The 14,740-nt window shown below is 41.7% G+C and overlaps 1 protein-coding gene across 4 annotated transcripts in view; it reads left to right on the top strand.

Moving 5' to 3' along the window:
* Window positions 1-14,740, top strand: part of ARSB (arylsulfatase B) — a 328,139-nt gene that overhangs the window by 12,222 nt on the left and 301,177 nt on the right. For all 4 annotated transcript variants that reach the window (XM_064273497.1, XM_003408112.4, XM_064273491.1 and 1 more), the window contains exon 2: window positions 3,821-4,007. In XM_064273497.1, coding sequence (XP_064129567.1) covers window positions 3,821-4,007 — 187 coding nt within the window. The remainder of the gene's footprint in view (window positions 1-3,820; window positions 4,008-14,740) is intronic.

The raw sequence follows: 14,740 nt of genomic DNA, 5'->3' as shown, positions 1-14,740 counted from the left end.
ATCTCAATAGAAAACTTAAACTCACTTTAATTTTTAAAACAGCTATATTGAGATATACTTGCCATATAATAAAGTGCACAAATTTAAAGTATACAGTTTGATAAATTTTGACATATTTGTACACCCAGAAGCTATCACCACAGTCAAGATAATGAACTTATCCATTACCCTCAATAAACTCACTTTAGTTTAACATTTAAGATATTCCATATGGTTCTTTGAGGAGGAGTGTGAAAAGATATGAAATCAAGCAACAGCAGGTGCGGTTCTGAAAATGTTCAATCTGGAAAGACACTCACAAAAAATAAAATTCAAGACAATGTTAAAACTTATAAGAAAGCTATTTAATAGTTGTTGTCAGATGCTGTCGAGTTGATTGCAACTCCTAGTCGCCCCATGTGACAGAGTAGAAGTGTCCCATAAGGTTTTCTAGACTGTAGCCTTCACAGAAGCAGATCATCAGGTCTTTCTCCCGTAGAGCCACTGGGTGGGTTCGAACCGCCAACCTTTCAGTAGTGCTTATAATAAATTAGAAAAGAAAAATGTGATTTTAAAAGTTTTTTTTTTGGTCTCCACTTTGTACCTGTTTTTTTTTTTTTTTTTAACCTAATATTAAAAAGCAGAACCACAAAAAATCTGTGAATTTGTCTTGTCTTCAATATTGTGATCTGAGAAAATTGGTAGTAAATAATATATTTAGCCAGTACTAGCAGAGTTATCCAACACCTCTTAATTTGCTGTACTGCGGTGGCTTGCGTGTTGCTGTGATGCTGGAAGCTATGCCACCAGTATTTCAGATACCAGCAGGGTCACCCATGGTGGACAGGTTTCAGTAGAGCTTCCAGACTAAGACCAAGAAGAAAGGCCTCATGATCTGCTTCCAAAAATCAGCTGATAAAAACCTTATGTGGAGCCCAGGCGTCTCAGTGATGAAGAGCTCAGCTCCTAACCAAAGGGTCAGCAGGTCAGCCCCACCAGCCGCTCCTTGGAAACCCTATTGGGCAGTTCTGCTCTGCCCTATAAGGTCACTATGAGTCTGAATCAACTCGACGGCAGTGAGTTTGGTTTTTGTTGTATCATGACAGAACATTGTCTGACTTGCTTGTTTTGGACATGTCATTAGAAGGGATCAATCTCTAGAGGAAGACATCATGCTTGGTGAAGCAGAGGGCCAAGGAAGGTGAGGGAGAGCCTTGGTGAGATGAATTGGCACAGTAGTCACAACGATGGCCTTGAACATGCCGGCGATCCTGAGGATGACGCAGGACTGGGCAACGTTTTGTTCTGTTGTACATAAGGTTGCCATGAGTCAGAGTTGGCTCAAGGGCAGGTATCTAATCTATTTAGCAGAGCTATAGATTGGTTGTTCCAGTTTACATTTTCTATGATATTTTTATGCACTACACACATACCTGGGGGCAGGCCCAGGCTTAGGTGCATGCTCTTTGCAATAACACCCTGTTCTTGCTCACGAAAGCATATTAAAATGCTTACAGTTATTACCATGGCAAGTACTGTGTACTTAGTATGTGCTTGGTGTTTTATTTACCTTATTAATCCTCCAAACAACCCCGGGAGGGGATATTATTATTATTCTTTTACAGATGATGAGCTCGAGCCTGAGTTACTGAAGTTATTGTCCAGAGTTATGAAGCTGGTACGTGACAGAGCTGGAATTTAATTCCCTGAGCTTTAGGCTATTCTGCTTTAAATTATACCAGTGCCGTCCACTGCAGTCATGCCAATTCCAGCTCATGGCGGCCCCAGGTGTGTTAGCGTAGAACTGTGCTCCATGGGTTTTCAGTGGCTGATTTTTCAGACATAGATTGCCAGGCCTTTATTCTGAGGCATCTCTGGGTAGACTCAAACCTACAACCTTTCGGTTAGTAGCTGAACATGTTAACTATTTGCACCACCCAGGGAATCTGTTTGAATGGTAAAGCAAGTAAATCATTTGAAAACACATGTTCACCATTATCAGTAACAAATTGCTTATGTCTCACCTCACAGCTGATGGAGGCACAGGACAGTTGTGGCCTGGGTTGAGAACTGGCACTCTCAGCCTTCGATGTCCCCAGAGCCTGATTTAGTCTAGGGAAATCAGCAGTGCAGACCAGTGCAGAGCTGAATGCAATCCCTTAGCCCCACTTCAAACAAAGAAGAGTGCCTCCTTGGCTAAGCAAGGACAGGTGCAGAAAGGTGTCAGGTTTTAAGGAAGGGAGGGCCTAGGCAAGCAGAAAGGGAGGCCCCCTGGTCTAACGCGAGATGGAGAGATCACTGTTGTGCACCAGCAGAGGGCTCCGTGGCATCCATCAGCATAAAGCTTGTGACAAGGACCACGCTGATTCCAAGCTGGCCTTCAAACTTGCCAAGCATGTTCAGGTCTCAGGGCCTTTGTACTTTTTATTCCTTATGCCTAGATTGCCCTTCCCCTCGGTTTTTGCAAGGCTCACTCTCACTTTAATGACATGATGGCTGCAACAATGGGCTCGAGCATTCGAGCATAATAACAATTGTGAGGACAGTGGAGGATCAGGCAGTGTTTCGTTCCTTTTTACATAGAGTCGCTAGGAGTTGGAACTGACTCGACAACACCTGACAACAACTCTCACTTTATTTAGGTTACTGCTCAAATATCTCCTCCTCAGAGAAGTTCCTTAGCCTGCTTTATTTTTCTTCATAGAAGTCGTAACTTTCTGGCATTAATATCACCAGTTCTCAAACTTTTTGGCTTAGGACCTGTTTATACATTTAATTACTGAGGACCCTAAAGAGCCTTATGGTTTTGTGGATTATACCTATCAATATTTACCATATTAGAAGCTAAAAGTGATAAATTTAAAAATATTTTTTATTCATTGAAAGACAGAAATAATAAACAAATTATGCATTTTAACATAAATAGCATATGAAAAATAACTGTATTTTCCAAAACAAAAAATTGAGTGAGAAGAGTGACATGGTTTTATGTTTTTGCAAATCTCTTTTATTAATAGAAGATACCTAGATTGTTACATATGCCTCTGTATCCAATGTCGGGATATATTGTTTGGAATGAAGCTTATGATGAAAATCCGGCTTCACAAAGATAAGTAGTTGGAAAAGGGAAAGATATTTTTAAAATCCTTTTCATATACTTTGCACATATTCTATTTTAATATTACAGTAAAACTCTACAAGTGCTTGTTGTATGGATGCTTTGGTTTTATTTAACCACAGACGGAAGAATTTTCCCCTTGGAATTTTAGTTTAGTTTTTTTTTTGTTGCTGTTGTTGGTTTTTTGTGGGGGAGGGTAGTTGAGAAAAAAGTTTGTCATTCTTTTTGAGATTACAGTTTATTTATATGAAGTGTAATAAGGAGTGTGAATCATCAGTTTTCTTAGACTATTAAATAACCCTTAAAACAGTTACCAAATCTTTAACAATGACAGTACATGCTTCTAATCAAATGCCAACTTCTTGTGTGCACAGGAATTGGGACACTTTTTCCATGATAAATCCATACCTCGTATTCTTGCTACTTTTTTTCAGATAGGAAGTGAAAACTTAAGTTAATGGTTTCTAACATAATGCCTTGATAAGTATTTGTCAAAATATTTATTAAAATGCTTTTATTCATTTTTCAGATCTTGCTTATGCCCATTACCTCATTTGATTAAGTGAGTAAACTGCCTTTCAGAAATATCCTTAAGCCAGTACGGGAATAAAGTTAAACATCCAAGTCTACAAATATGTCCCAATAAATTAGGCAGCCACTTTGCTAGCTTATTCAGAATGTTTCAACATCAATAATCCATAATTTTATGTTTCTCTCTTTAAGATCCATACAGGTTTACAGCACCAAATAATCTGGCCCTGCCAACCCAGCTGCGTTCCCCTGGATGAAAAACTCCTGCCCCAGCTTCTAAAAGAAGCAGGCTATACTACCCACATGGTCGGAAAATGGCACCTGGGAATGTACCGGAAAGAATGCCTTCCAACCCGGCGAGGATTTGATACCTACTTTGGTAATGGAAATGCACATTTCTTTAACAACCCAGACTAACTGCAGCCATCTCATAAAACACACCCAACTGTAATCAAATGACATAACTGGAAACTTGAACACAGAGTGAATCAGTCAGCACCACAGTGGGGCTGCTTTATAATGGTACCTCCTAAAACAGGGCTCTGTGCTTAGCACATGGTGTGCATGAGCCCACAGGATGCTAGATGCCACCTTAGGGCCTTAGGAGAGTTTACTACCTCCACACCAGAGACCAGGTACTCTCAGAGAACTTTATTACCAAAGGAGGGTGTAGGTTAATTTTTTTCTCAGTTTTCAGTGAAACTCAACACAAGAGTGTTTCCCCCTCAAAGGCTCAGTATATTTTTTCTGTATGCCCTGTATTCAGATTTTTTTTTTCCTAGGGTGTCAGGGGAAGTCTCTTTTCCATTGGCATCTTTCTTTCCATCTGTGAGATCTGTTTTTGAAATCACTAGTTTGGAGAAGATAGATCAAAAATAAAATGAGGAGGGTAAGTAACAAATGGTAAAAGGAAGGATAATAAGAAATACTTAATGGCCTCAATACCCATTGCCATTGAGTTGATTGCAACTCATAGGGACCCTACAGGACAGAGTAGAATTGCTCCATAGGGTTTCCAAGGAGTGGCTTGTGGATTCGAACTGCTGACCTTTTGCTTAGCAGCTGAGCTCTTAACTACTGTGCCACCAGAGCTCCAATGGCCTTGATAGCCTCATAAAAATATATGTGAAACATAAGTCTGTTTTAAAATTTGCCCTCTTCAAATCTGTTGTGAGTCATGTCTTAATTAGCAACATACTTATTTTGCCAGTAGCTATATATCAAGCTCTTTTTATATTAACTTATCTTTCTGTCAGGTTATTTAGCTACCTACATACCTCCCGTGATGGAAACCCTGGTAGTGTAGTGGTTAAGCGCAACAGCTGCTAACCAAGAGGTCGACAGTTTGAATCCGCCAGGCATTCCTTGGAAACTCTATGAGGCAGTCCTACTCTGTCCTATAGGGTCGCTATGAGTCAGAATCGACTCGACAGCAGCAGGTTTGGTTTTTTGGTTTTATACTTCCCATCTGTCTCTTCATTTATCTACAACTTTCATTTGCTTGCTTACAATCCAAAAAGGAAAATACAATGAATACAAGAAGTTTAAAGATAAATAGAATAAAAAATCAAGGAGAATAGAAAATGATGGAATAGTTACATGGCACTAAATGGCCAAAAAAAGGGGGAGAGGTTCTAGGCAGGCCTCACATTCAACTCAGACTCCTTAAGTCCAAAGCAAAAAAGGAAAAGGCTGTTAAGAGTCACATTATGCATCAGATAAACGTAAACCAGATGTTTAGGAAGAGTAAGGCATTTTCTGGCTCTTTGGCCTGACAGAAATTTCTCCTTTGGATCTTTATAAAGGTAAGGTGGACAGCATCCTTAAAAACATCATTTTAGTAATAAAATAGTTTTTTTTTTTTGCAGATGTTTCTCGAGATATTCCATGCAAGGTAGGGCCATAGCACCGAAGCGTAATTCAGTGAAAGTGACTGTATGGGGGCAGATCAGTGCAGTAGAAGCATGCAGCTCTGACGTGCTTTGTTAGATCCAGGGCTAAAATCAAGATTCAAAGACATCAGACATGAAAGCATGTGTGCCCACTCCTATCACTAATCAATAATGGCATTCTTTCTTGATGAAGGTGGACATATCCTCAGTATCCTCGAATGACTCCTAAAAATTGGACTTGGGTGTAAGATCTCTTTGTCATCTTGGAAATCCTAGAGGAATAAATAGTTTATACATTCCTTGAAAATTTTCAATTAGGCCTTTGCTAAAATACAGGTTGAGATCTATACTTTGACAAGAGCATAGACTATTTTCAATTTCTGATTAAAAACCAATTTATATATTTAAAAAATTCAGTTGAACAGAAGGTAGAAATGATAACCTTTTATGAGAATTAAGAAGCCTAGCCAAGACTTAGATGAACAGAGAAACAGCCCACATTCACATGGAAGTGAACTAATAAGAAACTTGCATAAAGGAGGGTGTGATGACTATGCAGCTGTTTTCGCTATTACACTTTAGATATTCTGTTAAGCAGCAGGCCAATGATTGGGGTGATGGTTGTACAGCTCTGTAAATACACTAAAAACGTTTAAATTGTATACTTTAAATGGGTGAATTGCATGGTTTATGAATTATTTCTTAATAGAGCTGTTAAAACGGAGATTTATTTTTTCAAAAAATACTTCTGATTTTTCCCCAAACAGCATAGCCTGCCATTTTCTTTAGGTTCAGCATGTCAGTTCAAATTTGTGAGTCACTGTTATGATGAAAAGCTCTGTGTGATTGTCACATGGTTGCTTGGTATCAGTTTGACTAGATTCTATTCCCAGAAACCTCCTTTTAGTAATATTTTTAAATTATTTATAGTTCATATGTTTTTTAATCAGATATATTCTGTGTACATATTCTGCCAAATGGTAGAAAACAGTTTACTCTTACCGATGAAGAAACTGTGATGGTTAAGGTTGTACGTCAACTTGGCTAGGCCATGATTCTTGGTGTTTTGGCAGTCGTATAATGTTGTGATTACTTCCCTGTTGAGATATGATACGTGATCACCCCCATATTGCGATCTGCTGTGAGTAGCCGGTTAGTTGAAGGGGAGTTTCCTTGGGCTGCATTGACCTGCATTGAGTGTGGATGGATTTTCAGACAGGGGCTCCTGGGCTTTTGTTTGTTCTGGATCCTGGCTCATGTTTGTCTGACCTCCAGTTCTTCGGACTTGAGCTAGCAGCTTACCTGCAGTCTTGCCTGCCGATCAAGGGATTTGTGGATCTTTACAACCTGTGAGCAACAGGTCTGCTCTCCGGTCTGATGATCTTGGGTTCACCAGCCCCTGTGTCTTCGTGAATCAGGAGAAGCCTCTTTATTGACCCACGAACTTGGGTGGTTATAGCCTCCACAAATGTGTGAATCATTTCCTTGATATAAATCTCTCTCTCTCTCTATACGCTTTACTGTTTTTGCTTCTCTAGAGAGCCCAGCCTAAGACATTTGGTACCAAGAGTGATTCTAGAGAAATAAAATTGTAAGGATGAGTTTTCTAAATTGGTTCTCAAGTATGGTTAGTCTTAAAGATGTTGATGACTCTGCTTCCAGTAGTAAAGAGGGCACTGCTAATCCATGGCATGAGGTGGCAATTAAAATACAGAAAATATCACCACCAATAGATCAGGTGTTGGTGAAAGATGAGGCTCTGGGTGATTGCATGTATGATACCTTTCTATAGTTTTGTCATAATGAGAAATATAAAGAAGCTGGTTGGTTAGCCCTACTTTCACTAGACAAACTGGTGAAAGAAAGAGATGAGCTCAGGGCTTCAGAGTCAAAGCTCAAGTGCTGCACAAATGACCTCAAAGTTTCTACTTGTGTCTTGAAAGAAAGCCTTATTTCGTATAGTAACAGAACTAATATTGCTGAAAACCAAATCTAGAGTCTTATTGTAAGTGGCTGAATTACAACACCAACTCAACTCTCAAAATTGAGAGGTGTCTGCAGTTAAAGGAAGGGAAGAAATTGGATCCTGAAACCTGGGATGGGGACATATGGGCGGATAATCAGGAAGCTGAAGACGCTGAACCCCTAAATTCCACTGAATCACTACTGCCAACAGAACCATTAGCTCCTCCACTCCCATCTAATGAGATTAACCCAGCTGCGTCTAAAGTGCCTTTGTCTGAGTCATTGCCTGGGACATTGCCTGAGGCAGATACTTTACAAGACTGTGCTGAATGTTCTTAAAACCTTTCCCCACCGATTTTGGCTTCTGGACCTATAACTAAACTTAAGTCTCAGGGAGCCCCAAAAGGTGAACTATAAAGTGTAACCCAGAAGGAGGTATGATATACTCCAAAAGAGCTGCCTGAATTTTCTCATATGTACAAACAGACACCTGGGGAATATGCGCGGGAATGGCTGTTAAGGTATAGGATAATGGCGCAAGATGAATCAGTCTGAGTTTATTGATATGGGCCCACTAAGCATAGATTCCTTATTCAGTGTTTCAGCTTGAGAAGTTAGGAAAGGACCTAATAGTTTATTTGGTTGGTTTGCTGAAACATGGATTATGTGATGGCCTACACTAAATCAAGTTGAAGTACCAGACCTGCCTTGGTATACTGTAGAAGAAGGTATCCAAAGGCTTAGGGAAATTGGCATGCTAGGGTGGATTTATCAGGTTAGACCCACAGACCCACACATGGAGTTCCCAGAGGACGTACCTTTTACCACAACTGTGAGGAACAAATTCTGAAGGGCATCCTAGCATCCTTGAAGACTGCTGTGATTGGTTTTTTATTTAAGTCAGTTTTGACAGTGGGAACTGCCCTAACTGAATTAAGACACCTAACTGCAGTGGGGCTGATTGGTGCCCATGGTGGTAGGGGCCAAGTGGCGGCACTCAGTTGACAAAGGCAAGGTGGCCGTGGTACTATAATGGACAGCAGATTCAAAGCAGTAATCAGAGTATTCTGACTCATATCCACTTATGGCATTGGTTACTTAGTCCCCCCTAGGAGTGAAATAAATAGGAAATTTACTAAATATTTACTTGATCTGTATAAGCAGATGAATTCTAGATCAAGTGAACAACAGTCTAACTCGAATCACCAGAATAGAGAGTCACAATGCCTCAATCAATTGCCAGGCTTGAGTGAGTTTACAGACCCCACAACCCCTTGATTGAAGGGGCGGCCAGGTCCCCTTAAGGAAAGATTTCAGTACACTGCCAAAAATTTACACTGTTAATCTTTCTTCTCACCATCTTCCAAAGGAATCTATGGCCTTTTATGAGAGTGACTGTTCATTTGGGGTGAGGAAATAATCAGACTTTTCAGGATTACTAGATACTGGCTCTGAATTGACACTAATTCCAGGAGACCCAAAATGTCACCGTAGCCCTCCAGTCAGAGTGGGGGCATATGGAGGTCAGGTTATTAATAGAGTCTTAGCTCATGTCCATCTCACAGTAGGTCCAGTGGGTCCCCAAATACATCCTGTAGTGATTTCCCCAGTTCCAGAATGCATAATTGGAATAGATATACTCAGCAACTGGCAGAACCCCCACACTGGATCTCTGACAAATAGAGCAAGGGCTATTATGGTAAGAAAAGCCAAGTGGAAGCCCTTAGAACTGCCCCTACCTAGGAATACAGTAAACCAAAAGCAATATTGCATTTCTGGAGGGATTGCAGAGACTACTGCCACCATCAAGGACTTGAAGGATGCAGGGGTGGTGATTTCCACCACATCCCCATTCAACTTATCTATTTGGTCTGTGCAAAAAACAGATGGATCTTGGAGAGTGAGAGTGGATTTTCAAAAACTTAACCAGGTGGTGGCTACAATTGAAGCTGCTGTTCCAGATGTAGTCTCATTGCTTGAGCAAATTAATACATTTCCTGATACCTGGTATGCAGCTATTGATCTGGCTAATGCCTTTTTCTCCATATCTGTTTCAAAAGACCATAAGAAGCAAGGCCAACAATACACCTTCACTTGCCTACCTCGGGGCTACATCAACTCTCCAGCCCTATGTCATAATTTTGTCCGCAGGGACCTTGATCGCCTTTCCCTTCCACAAGATGTCACATTGGTCCATTGCATGGATGACACTGTGCTGATTGGACCTAGTAAGGAAGAAGTGTCAATGACTCTGGACTTACTGGTAAAACTTAGAGGGTAGGAAATTAATCCCACAAAAATTCAGGCACCTTCCATCTCAGTGAAATTTCTAGGGGTCCACTGGTGGGGGGCATGTCGAGATATTCCTTCTAAAGTGAAGGAAAAGTTATTGCACCTGGCTCCTCCCACAACTAAAAAGAAAGTATAATTCCTAGTGGGCCTCTTTGGATTTTAGATGCAACATATTCCTCATCTGGGTGTGCTACACCAACCTATTTATCAAGTGACTCAAAAAACTGCTGGTTTTGAGTGGGGCCCAGAACAAGAGAAGGCTCTGCAACAGGTTCAGGCTGCTGTGCAAGCCCCTCTGCCACTTGGGCCATATGATCCGGTTGATGCAATGGTGCTTAAAGTGTCCATGGCAGATAGAGATGCTGTTTGGAGTCTTTGGCAGGCCCCTATTGGTGAATCACAGTGCAGACCCTTAGAATTTTGGAGCAAAACCTTGCTGTCCTCTGCAGATAACTACTCTCTTTTTGAGAGACAGCTCTTGGCTTGTTACTGGGCCTTAGTAGAGACGGAACGCTTAACCACAGGACACCAGGTCACCATGCAGCCTGAGCAGCCCATCATGAACTAGGTGTTGTCTAATCCACAGAGTCATGAAGTTGGAGATGCACAGCAGCACTCCATCATTAAATAGAAGTGGTATATACAAGATTGGGCCCAAGCAGGACCTGAAGGCACAAGTAAGTTGCATGACAAAGTGGCCCAAATGCCCATGGCCTCCACTCCTGTCACATTACCTTCCATTATCCAGTCTGCACCTATGGCCTCATGGGGAGTTCCTTTTGATCAGTTGGCTGAAGAAGAGAATACTTGTGCCTGGTTTAGGAATGGTTCTGTGTGTCCACCCAAAAGTGGACAGCGGCAGCTGCAGCCCTTTCTGTGACCCCCCTGAAGGACAGTGGTGAAAGGAAATCCTCCCAATGGTCAGAACTTCGAGCAGTGCACCTGGATGTTCATTTTGCCTGGAAGGAGAAATAGCCAGATGTGCAACTGTATACCGATTCATGGGCTGTGGCCACTGGTTTTGCCGGATGGTTAGGGACTTGGAAGGAACATGATTGGAAAAATGGAGACAAGGATTTATGGGGAAGAGGTATGTGGATAGACCTCTCTGAATGGGGCAAAGAAATGAAGATGTTTGTGTCTCATGTGAATGCTCACCAAAGGGTGACCTCAGCAGAGGAGGATTTTAACAATCAAGTGGATAATGTTCTGTGGAAATCAGTCATCCTCTTTCCCCAGCCACTCCCATCATTGCTCAATGCGCTCATGAACAAAGTGGCCATGGTGGAAGGAATGGAGATTATGCATAGGCTCAGCAACTTGGACTACCACTCACCAAGGCTGACTTGGCTACAGCCACTGCTGAGGGCCCAATCTACCAGCAGCAGAGACCAACACTGAGTCCCCAAAATGGCACCATCCCTCAAGGTGATCAGCCAGCAACCTAGTAGCAAGTTGATTACACTGGACCACTTCCACCATGGAAAGGGCAGCATTTTGTTTTAACTGGAATAGACACTTACTCTGAATATGGATTTGCCTTCCCTGCACACAATGCTCCTGCCAAAACTACCATCCGTGGACTTACAGAATGTTGTCATGGCATCCCACACAGCGTTGCCTCAGATCAAGACACTTACTTCATGGCAAATGAAGTGTGGCAGTGGACCCGTGCTCATGGAATTCACTGGTCTAACCATGTTCCCCATCATCCTGAATCAGCTGGCTTGAAAGAACGATGGAATGGCCTCCTAAAGACAGCTAGGTGGCAATACGTTGCAGGGTTGGGGCAGTATTCTCCAGGAGGCTGTATATGCTCTAAACCAGCATCCAATATATGGTACTGTATCTCCCATAGCCAGCATTCATGGGTCCAGGAATGAAGGGGTGGAAATGGGAGTGGCATCACTAACTATTACCCCTAGTGACCCACTCAAAAGATTTTTGCTTCCTGTCCTTATGACCTTATGCTCTGTGGGTCTAGAGGTTCCAAAGGGAAGAATGCTCTCACCTGGAGACACATCACTGATTCCATTGAGCCAGAAGCTAAGAATGCTACCTGGCCACTTTTGGCTCCTTATGTCTCTGGATCAACAGGCAAAACCATACTGACTGGTGTGTTTGATCCTGAGTACTAAGAGAAAATCAGATTGAATTACATGATGGAGGTAAAGAAGAGTATGTCTGGAATGCAGGAGATTCCTTAGGGCATCTCTTAGTACTACCATGCCTTGTGATTAAAGTCAATGGAAAACTATAGCAACCCAATTCCAACATGACTACTAATGGCTCAGACCCTTCAGGAGAAGGTACAGGTCACCCCACCAAAGCAAAGAACCACAACCAGCTGAGGTGTTTGCTGAGGGCAAAGGGAATATGGGATGGGTGGTGGAAGAAGGTAGTTCTAAATACCAGTTACGGCCACATGACCAGTTGCAGGAATGACGACTGTAATTGTTGAGTATTTCTGCATTGTATGTGTACATCAAATATTTTTGTTTTCTTCACTTATAAAATATAAGATGCAGGGCTATTGCATTTTCAGTTGTATGTGTGTTTGTTGTATCAGGTTAGGCCCAAGTATGACTTTGTAATTGTCTTTATTCAGAGATTATATATGGTTTAAGGAGATGTGTATGGGTACCAAGTTGACAGAGGGTGGACTGTGATGGTTAAGAGTGTGTGTCAACTTGTCTGGGCCATGATTCTCAGTGTTTTGGCAGTCATATAATGTTGTGATCATGTCCCTGTTGAGATTTATTACGTGATCACCCCCGTGATGGGATCTGCTGTGAGTAGCCAGTCAGTTGAAAGGGAGTTTCCTTTGGTGTGTGGCCTACATCAAGTGTGTGTGGATGTTCAGGCAGGCCTCTGGGGCTTTTGCTCATTCTGGATCCTGCAGCTCATGTTTGTCTGACCTCTGGTTTTGGGGACTTGAGCTAGCAGCTTACCTGCAGCCTTGCCTGCTAATCTTGGGATTTGTGGATCTTCACAGCCTGTGAGCCACAGCCCTGCTCTCCAGCCTGCCAGTCTTGGGTTTACCAGCTCCTGCGTCTACGTAAATCAGGAGAAGCCTCTTTCCTGACCCACAGACTTGGGACGTTACAGCCTTTACGACCACGGGAACCATTTCCTTGATGTAAATCTTTCTCTCTCTATGTATATATTTATATCCTTTACTGGTTTTGCTGCTCTAGAGAATACAGCCTAAGACATAACCTAAAGTTCTTTCTTCAAGCCCTAACACACAGCAGTTCCTAACCTCGCTAATCACCCATACAATGGTTGAAATTATTTTCATGGGTACATTTCTTTCTCTATTACATATTAATTAGCAAACACATCAAATTTCTGTTTCTTTTATATACATAGCATTAAAAACTATCATATTGAAAAGTTAGCTTAAGACCAAGATATTAATTATATTCAGGATATTGACTTCATTGAATCATGAGTGTCTTAGGCTAGGTTCTCTAGAGAAGCAAAACCAGTAAAGGGTATAAATATGTATAGAGAGAGATTTATATCAAGGAAACAGCTCACATGATTGTAGAGGTTGGAAAGTCCTAAGTCTGTGGATCAGGATGGAGGCGTCTCCCCATTCACACAGCCACAGAAGCTAGTGAACCCAAGATCATCAGGTCAGAGAGCAGGGCTCTGTCTCACAGGCTGTGAAGGTCTAGGAATTCCAAGATTGACAGGTAAGCTGCTAGCTCAAGTCCCAAGAACCAGCCGACAAGAGGCAGCTGCTAGATCCAGAACAAGCCAAAAACCTTGGCAAGGCAAGCAGAAAGGAAGTAGGTGGTGGAGGGTGGAGGAATGAAGGCTGAGGGGGCGGTGAGCTGCCACAGGCCCTGCCCTCACCTGTACCACTCAGCAGATTCCATCATGGGGGTGATCACATATGAGATTTCAACAGGGAAGTGATCACAACCTTATACAACCGTCAAAACACTGAGAATCATGGCCCAGCCAACTTGACACATAATCTTAACCATCACAATGGGAAAAGAGCAGAAAAAGAAAAAAACAAACTCAACTGCCGTCGAGTTGATTCTGACTCATAGTGACCCTGCAGGACAGAGTAGAAACGCCCCATAGAGTTTCCAAGGCCTTAAATCTTTACCTAAGCAGGCTGCCACATCTTTTTCTTGTGCAGTGGCTGGTGGGTTCACACTGCTGATCTTTTGGTTAGCAGCCCAGCACTTAACCACTGTACCACCAGGGCTCCTGGGAAAGGAGTAATTAATGAAAAATGAATTCATTTATTGTATAAGCTATGTAAAGCTCTTAATTGTGATATAATAGGGAAAATTTAAGACTATGGAAAGGGCTGGGCCATTTTTATCGTTCTTATTTTTAGGTTAATAAGCAGTATTTGTCAAGAAACAGGTAAGAGTCTGGCACAGCTTATTTCTTTTTAACAGCTTTCTTGAGGTATAATTCATACTCCATACAGTTCACCCAATTAAAGTGTACAATTCAGTGTTTTTAAATAAATTCGCAGGATTGTGCCACAATCACAGCAATCTACTTTTAGAACGTTTTCATTACCCCAAAATTGAAGCCCCGTACCTATTAGGAGTCACTCTCCATTTCCCCGAATCCCTCTAGCCCTAGGCAGTCACTGATCTATTTTCTGTCTCTATAGATGCCTATTCTGGATATTTCATATATATGGACCCATACAATATGCAGCATAGCTTATTTTAATATTTTAGGAAAATGTAAAAGATTTGCTATTAGTTGAGAAAACTATTTTCTTCTATTTTTAAGTCTAAATGGTGGGGTTGGCAATTGATACCCTTTAAATTTGGGGAGAAATAGAGATCATTGTAGGCAGAAAGATCTCATTTCAGTGCCGCATTTTAGTTTAGTCTTTTGGCTCCTTTACATTATGTCTGGAGAGCCTCTGTTTGGAAAGGTTTGTCTTCCACCAGTGGGTGTCAGTATCTAGTTAAAG

The sequence above is a fragment of the Loxodonta africana genome, chromosome 2, assembly GCF_030014295.1.
Source record: "Loxodonta africana isolate mLoxAfr1 chromosome 2, mLoxAfr1.hap2, whole genome shotgun sequence".
Taxonomy (NCBI): domain Eukaryota; kingdom Metazoa; phylum Chordata; class Mammalia; order Proboscidea; family Elephantidae; genus Loxodonta; species Loxodonta africana.
The sequence above is the reverse complement of the archived record's forward strand: the minus strand, read 5'-3'. Positions and strand labels throughout refer to the sequence as shown.